At 35.0% G+C, this 7,558-nt stretch overlaps 1 protein-coding gene across 1 annotated transcript; it reads left to right on the top strand.

Moving 5' to 3' along the window:
- Positions 1-1,091: 1,091 nt before the first annotated feature.
- On the top strand, positions 1,092-5,980 carry LOC101113077 (myelin P2 protein). The gene is made up of 4 exons (XM_004011762.6): positions 1,092-1,219; positions 3,419-3,591; positions 3,802-3,903; positions 4,920-5,980. The coding sequence occupies exons 1-4, from the start codon at positions 1,147-1,149 to the stop codon at positions 4,968-4,970; spliced, it is 399 nt and encodes a 132-aa protein (XP_004011811.1). The 5' UTR covers positions 1,092-1,146; the 3' UTR covers positions 4,971-5,980.
- Positions 5,981-7,558: the final 1,578 nt, after the last annotated feature.

The raw sequence follows: 7,558 nt of genomic DNA, 5'->3' as shown, positions 1-7,558 counted from the left end.
CCCAACCCAGGGATCGAACCCGGGTCTCCCGCATTGGAGGCAGACGCTTTAACCTCTGAGCCACCAGGGAAGCCCATATTATAGCAGAAGCAGTGTAAAATATTGGTCTAACATCTATGCACTGAGAAACGATACCAGGTTCAAATCATACCTCTCCTTATTCAAGTTTGGACACAAGCTACCTAACCTCCCCAAGTTCCAGTTTTCTCATTGATAAGATGGATGCAATAATAATGCCTTACTCTTGGAGTTGTTGAAAGGATCATATATAATAATCCATAAGAAGCACTTATCATGGTGACTATTGAGCTCTCAATATATATTATTTTTATAAAATATCCTTTCTAAAACTATAGACTTATTTTAAAGGACTCAAACTTGTTTTATTAACCAAGAACCTGCTTAATTTGGACCTGAAATGTTTTTTTAAGATTAAAATCTTTGCTATGGTCAAAGAGCATGTTTTAGTGCTACTCTTTTTATTCACCCATGAAAGCAATTTCTGTGCTCTGCTGCAATAAACTGACCGTATTGTCTGCCTACTCTGCCTGCCTTGGATATGCCAACTATTCCAAGCCTTCCTTACCTATGAATACGTCCTCACACTGTTCTCCTGCATTTCTCTCCCACAACATATTTGAGGCAGTTATCACAATACTCATGGACATTTTTCCTCTCTTTCTTCTCTTTCAATAAGAATTCTTAATTGTGCAGACTCAGGATTGAGAGTGAGCAAGATGCCTAAGCACACACACACACGCACACACACGTATTCATTCATTCATGCCCATATAATTTAATACAGTATAGGGCTCAATTTATGGACTCTTTTTCAAAGTGTTAAGGACCGAAGCACTTCTTAAAAATGTAAGATCAACCAAAATTTTTAAAGATTCAAATAGTACTCTCATTGACTTTTATAAACATTTTTGGAGACTGAAGGAGACATTATGTGAGGTTTCCTTTTGTCCCAGTGGATAATTGAAGAGCCATTCATTGCCCAGTCCTGACACTGCTTTTCCCCATTGGGTCTCTGTAAGAGTCACATGCTTCAGACATCTTTGAAAAGAATCTTCTGAGGCTTCAGCATCTTATTTGAGTCTCCTGAATCTCACCTACCACTGGGTTGAATTCTCATCCATCACAATGAGCAACAAATTCCTAGGCACCTGGAAACTTGTCTCCAGTGAGAACTTTGATGAGTACATGAAAGCTCTGGGTAAGAAATGTTCTTTGTTGTTCTAATTAAGAAGATCCTTTTTGAGAAAAATGCATTGACTATTTCCTTCTAACTCCTTTCCCAGGAGTCTGGGAGCTTCACAGGTTGAAGTACAACCCTCTTCTGGGATTAATCTTCCATGGTGTCAATCAGATAATTTTCACTATGTTTGTGGCAATTTTAATAGACTTTAACTCAAATAAGAGCTGCTTAAATGCATTAGAATGCCTACCGATTTCAAAGGCAGTTTCATATCAATAGGATTTTGGTTCAAACCCAGAGGAAAGAAATCTTAGAAACTTAGTCAACCCATTCTTCAGCTCTTCTGAAAGTTAGTTTTATAACAACTAAAGTGTTCATGAAGTAAAGAGTTAAATATACTAAAGTTAATGGAAAACCTCCATTTAAAAGTGCTATTTAGCTAAGCCAGAATTTTCTTTCTCTACCTCTAGATTGTCTGATATTACATAAGTATGTGGATAAATGTTTGTGAAAAGTGAATGCTTCATAAAGCAGGATATTCAGTCTAGGAAAGTTATTGAGGAAAAAGGAAGTTTGTTGTGACAATGAATTCCAGTTCGATTACACTAATATCATGCTTTCCTTCAGTTGGAGCAGTGGATAGAGACAGAAAGTCTAGTCATGACCACCATCAGCTTTATTTGCAGCTATTTCTAGGAAATGTTCCATAGATATGAGCACAAGTGGTGTGAACAGTCTTTGGAAATTTCCAGAGCTGTATAAATAAGGAGAGAAAGAAGCCAATGACCTCAGGTATCTATGGTCATCAAAGTACCAGTAATTTTACCTATTCAGAAAGCTTTTAAGAAGGCTTCTATTTTTAGATAAAATAAGCAAAATCATGTTGCATTGCCTGGAAAACTATGGGAGCTTATGGGAATAGATTCATACTCTAAGTTTGGTTAGATCTATGGATTTCACTGTACAGCTGAGACAGAAGCAAAATATAAGAACATCTCAATAAAAGACTCCCTAACTGAATCATTGTCAAATTTTAAAGTGCAAAAGGACACCTTGAGGCTTGGTGAAATGTAGATTCTTAGGCTCTATTGCAGAAGTTTAGTTTGAAAAACATAGTCCAAAATCACATCAAATAAGAAACAATTAATCAGAATCAGAAAAAAAGAATACAGCTCATAATCCTTTATTGGCTCTAATTCTTCACACTTCTTTATGTATGCTGCTGCTGCTAAGTCGCTTCAGTCGTATCCGACTCTGTGCAACCCCATAGATGGCAGCCCATCAGGCTCCCCCGTCCCTGGGATTCTCCAGGCAAGAACACTGGAGTGGGTTGCCATTTCCTTCTCCAATGCAGAAAAGTGAAAAGTGAAAGTGAAATCGCTCAGTCGTGTCCGACTCTTAGCGACCCCATGGACTGCAGCCTACCAGGCTCCTCCGTCCATGGGATTTTTCAGGCAAGAGTACTGGAGTGGGGTGCCATCGCCTTCTCTGACTTTATGTATATATAGCCATAAATACATGTATATTTATATATAACTAGGTTTTTTCTTTTTGTGTCTCTCTCATTTTACATTTCTATTTTTCTATGTATTTCTATAATCGAGTAATACAGTAATGATACTTGAGTCTAATTTTGTTTTGCTATCAAATGGAAAAATATTTTTTAATTATTTTATTTATCTCTATCATTTGCAGTGGTACAAATAATTTAGGGACTACAACAAACTTTCAGAAATGAGTTTCCATCAAGGATGTGGGAAGAATTCTTATCTATATCTGTAATATATTACAGAGGGAAAAAACCATAGAAGAGCATATATAAGTCATAGTCTCATTTTAAAAATATATCTACAATATTTATTTGTACAAACTAAAATGCCTGGAATGATCCATACAAAACTCTAATTAGTGCTTCTCAATGGAGCATGGGATTGGATAAGGTAAAAGTAGATGACTTGCACTATTTAGGCTAAATACTTCTGTGTTTAAAATCTTCAGACATTACTATTGTAATAACAAAATTTTAAATATCCATGTTGGTGGGCATGTGTTTCCATCAGGTGATGAAACATGGGAGGAGATCCTTAGTAGTAAGTGATATTATCTGCCACCTACACACACGAAGCACAGCTGAGCATAAAATGTAACCACCCATATAATCCCTTTAGGTAGATGCTCTCTGAGTCAACAAAATTCTAACACTATCTTGATTTTCAGGTGTGGGATTAGCCACCAGAAAACTGGGAAACTTGGCCAAACCCAGAGTGATCATCAGCAAGAAAGGGGATATTATAACCATAAGAACTGAAAGTCCCTTTAAAAACACAGAGATCTCCTTCAAGCTAGGCCAGGAATTTGAAGAAACCACAGCTGACAATAGAAAAACAAAGGTAAACTTTATTGTTTCTCTTCAAAGTTAGTTCCATCAACTGCTTTGAGACAGATTATTCCCACTAGTGTTCAAAAGGGTAGCCCACTTCATTCTGTTGAAAAATGAATGTGCCTCATGAAACATCTGTTATGAAAATGATTCAGTACTGAATGAACTGCTTCTTTAATCAAAGTCTTAGAAATTCAATTATATGAATGTGTCTCTGCAGAGCACTGTAACCTTGGCAAGAGGCTCACTGAATCAAGTACAGAAATGGGATGGCAAAGAGACAACAATAAAGAGAAAGTTGGTGGATGGAAAAATGGTGGTGGTGAGTAATTTCACTCTAACTATGGAAATAATGCATTTAAATAGAGAAAATGGTTATGTTATTTTCAAAACAGTCTTTCTTCTTTGGACTACAAATGGAAAAAATGGTTAAGAATAAAGGCAGAGTTAATGTTTGATATTCAAACCATAGAGTCATCTACAGGTACTTCAGGTTCAGATTCAAGATTTAGAAATGACAAAACCTATCTGCTATTTTAGAAACAACATCTAAAAATGATTTTTTTAAATGTATGGATAAGTTAGGTTAGACTCACCAAGAGAAAAGCAAAAGCAAATCTAAGTTTTACAAGCAAATCACATTGCAAAACGGTCAATTGCAGTATATTTGTAGATATTTAAGCATATTGTTTTCAAGAATCCATAGTAACTTGTACTAAAACATGTCATCAATATAAGTTGAGATTATTGGAGACCTTTTGTAGATGGCAGATAAAAATGATGACAAAGGTTATATGAGATGATCTCTAACAATTTTTTTTGAGGTGCTATTCTCACTAATCAACACATACTTTGACTATAAATAGATTCATGTGGTGCTTTGAATGTTTTTTCCTTTAGTACAGAGGGTCTGATCCCTAGCTCCACAGCAGATTTACATAGAAAGTAAATACCAGTATGGGAGCCCCAATACAGATCAACTGAAAACAAATTTCTTAAAGGAGGAGGAGCCATTGGAATTTTTAAATATTCCCCAGATGATGCAAATGTGCAGATTGTCCTGAAAATAAGTTTTAATAGCTTTCAATCTGTGCAAATAATGCATAAAAACTTGCCACTTAGAAAATATAACTCTGTTGTAACTTAGATCAATGTTAAAACTGTTTCCCCTATTTCAACAGCCATGATTCTGAATTCCCAGATATCAACTGACATATTGATATTTGATTTCTGAGTTTAATCTTATGAGATTTCTTATAACATCTGTTATTAATACAAATTTGCTGTACCCTAGGTAGAGGTTTAGATATTCAATTAATCTCTTTCTTTTTTTTTAAGGAATGTAAAATGAAGGATGTGGTCTGCACCAGAATTTATGAGAAGGTCTGAGAAAAGTTTCCTTACTGAAGTGATATTTGATCATCTGATATTGGAAATCATGTTTCCATCGGCAAGGCCTGCCTACACTTCAGTTTGTTTTTGCTCTTGTCTTAATAGATCAGATAAGCAAAGTCTTACACTGAGGATTAATCTAAATTTCAGTATTATTTAAACATTTTCAATTTGTATGCATGTTTACTATATTAAAGATTAAAGTATGTATATTGGCCAGACCTAAAGAATTGATAATGTCATTTAATTATCTGTTATGTTCTAACTTATGTTGTATTTTAAATATTTGCAATGATAGTAAAAGGAAGTAATAAGATAGTAAAAGGAAGTAAGTAAATTGATCAGGATAGCAAGCTCAAATGCTAGTGATGGGGGTTAGAGGATCAGAAGTGAGGCAAACTATAAGAAGGATCTGTTTTTAAATGAGGAGTTCTAGCTTCAGCTAAAAATAGCAGCCACTACTCCAACCAATTTAAAAATTGAGCGTTAATTTACAGGCAAGATCAGGTGTGTTCAGGGTGGTGTGGTCATAGACAAGGTGGCTAATTTACAGACAGTGAAATGAACAGATATTATAGAGTTCAAACCATTGTGACGAATGTGTGCACTCATATATTCACATCCTGATTGAGATATAGCACATTTCCCTAATCCCAGAATGTTTTCTCATGCTTCTTCCCAATGTCCTGTCCTGTCCCAGCTCCAACAGAAGCAAGTAGTGATTTAGTTTCTATCACCATAGATTAGTTTTGCCTGTAATCAAACTTGATACAAATGGAATCAAGCATTATGTGTTCTTTTCTGTTTGCTTTTTAAAAGTCAGCATAATGATTTAAAAATTCATTCATATTGTTGCATGCAGCAATAATTTGTTCCTTCTTATCATGGAGTAATATTCCATTGTATAAATATATCACAGCTTAGTCACCCGTTCGTCTCTTAAGACAATAAGCTATTTCCAGGTTTTGGCTTCTATGAATAAAGCTGCTATAAACATTCTTGTATAAGGCTGTTTGTGGAAATATGAGTTCCTTTTCTTTTGAATATTAGCTAAGCATGAAATTACTGAGCCCAACTTATTTTTGGCAGGCAAGAATACGGTAACATTCTGCCCAAGTAATAAAATTATTTCAGATATATTATATGATTGAGCAAATGAGAAGATGTGTTGATGTTGTTAGCAGCTAGAATTTTCCTTCTGGAAGAAGGAACATGCAAATATGACAGAGGGGAGACAAGAGAGAACCAGGTACAAATGGATTGGAATAAATGTAAATTCATACATATGGGTATGTATGCACATGCATACTTTTCTTAGATTTTTCTACCTAAAGAACTCGGAAGCAAAGACAACTCTGTAGGAATGAGTATGCCCAGTGCTCAGATCTTGGTGTCTAATATATTCTCCACTAAAAGGAATGATGGTTCCTTAGAGAAATGGCTAATTAAGATGTGAGAGCAGAGTAGGTACAACATAAGTGTAAAATATCTTGTTATGCCAGAAATTAAGGAAGTTTTCCAAAAAATAGCAAAGATATGTCACCAAAATATCAGAGTCAGCTTGAGGGTACTCTTAACTGACCAAAATGGGGACAAGTTGAAAAATTATAAATTAATAAAATATTGGGAGAAAGAGAAGAATCCATGAATACACTGAAAAAGAAAGAAAAAGAGGGTGAGAGAGAAAAGAAAGTGTCTTCCTTATAGTAGAATTTCACAGTCTGACTGATAAATGTGGGAAAAAATGCTGGGATTGGAAAAACTGACATTTTTCCAACCATTTCAGTCAAAGCTGGCTCAGATAAGAATTGTCAATGGATATAAAACCTAGAGGACTTCCCTCGTGGCAAAATCTAGAGCAAAGATTTGATTAGGAGTAGGATATTTGTTTGGTCTTAAAATATCTCCATACAGATTGCTTATTAGTTACAAGGGAAAAAATTATAACCATTCAGTAGAAGACCTGGACCACCTCTTTTTTAATCAAAATAACCCTCATCAATAAGGTTAAATGAAAACCATATACCTTCAAATGTGATATCCTGAGAAGGAAGCAATGTGGCTTATGCAGTGTTCTGGCCTGGAATCCTTATCTGGATCTAACCATGAGGAAACAGCAGACAAATTCCAAATGAAGAATGTTCTGTTATAAAAGAGGAGGGGGTGTTGGTGGAATTCTTCAAAAATGTCAGTGTCCCATGAGACAAAGAAAAGCTCTGTTGAAATGTTTCAGATTACATTAAACTAAAAATACCTGACAACTAAATGCAGTAATTTATCCCAGCCTGGATTCTGTACTAGAGACAAAATAAATATTCCAAATGACAGTATTAGGTTAGTTGGTAAATTGGAATATAAGGAGTAAATTAGATACTAATAGAAGCTTACTGTGTTTATGCAAGAAAATCTCCCTGTATGTAGTGAACTATTTTGGAATAGTGAACTATAATGTATATGATTTACTCTCAAAAATTCTATAAAAAAATATTTTGGGTGTGATTATGTGTTTGATATACGTTACATAGAGATACAGAGAGAAAGCAATAGGTACAGCAAATGGAGTGAAATTGAACAATAGATGAATC

Source organism: Ovis aries, chromosome 9, assembly GCF_016772045.2.
Source record: "Ovis aries strain OAR_USU_Benz2616 breed Rambouillet chromosome 9, ARS-UI_Ramb_v3.0, whole genome shotgun sequence".
Lineage (NCBI taxonomy): Eukaryota > Metazoa > Chordata > Mammalia > Artiodactyla > Bovidae > Ovis > Ovis aries.
Note: the sequence above shows the minus strand (reverse complement) of the source record. Positions and strands in the feature narration are given on the sequence as shown.

Bases quoted from the DNA above. Each gene is read 5' to 3' on its own strand.
- LOC101113077 (XM_004011762.6), top strand. From the start codon at position 1,147: ATGAGCAACAAATTCCTAGGCACCTGGAAACTTGTCTCCAGTGAGAAC. The intron at 1,220-3,418 runs GTAAGAAATGTT...CTTGATTTTCAG, and splicing joins TGAGTACATGAAAGCTCTGG to GTGTGGGATTAGCCACCAGA. The intron at 3,904-4,919 runs GTGAGTAATTTC...TTTTTTTTTAAG, and splicing joins TGGATGGAAAAATGGTGGTG to GAATGTAAAATGAAGGATGT.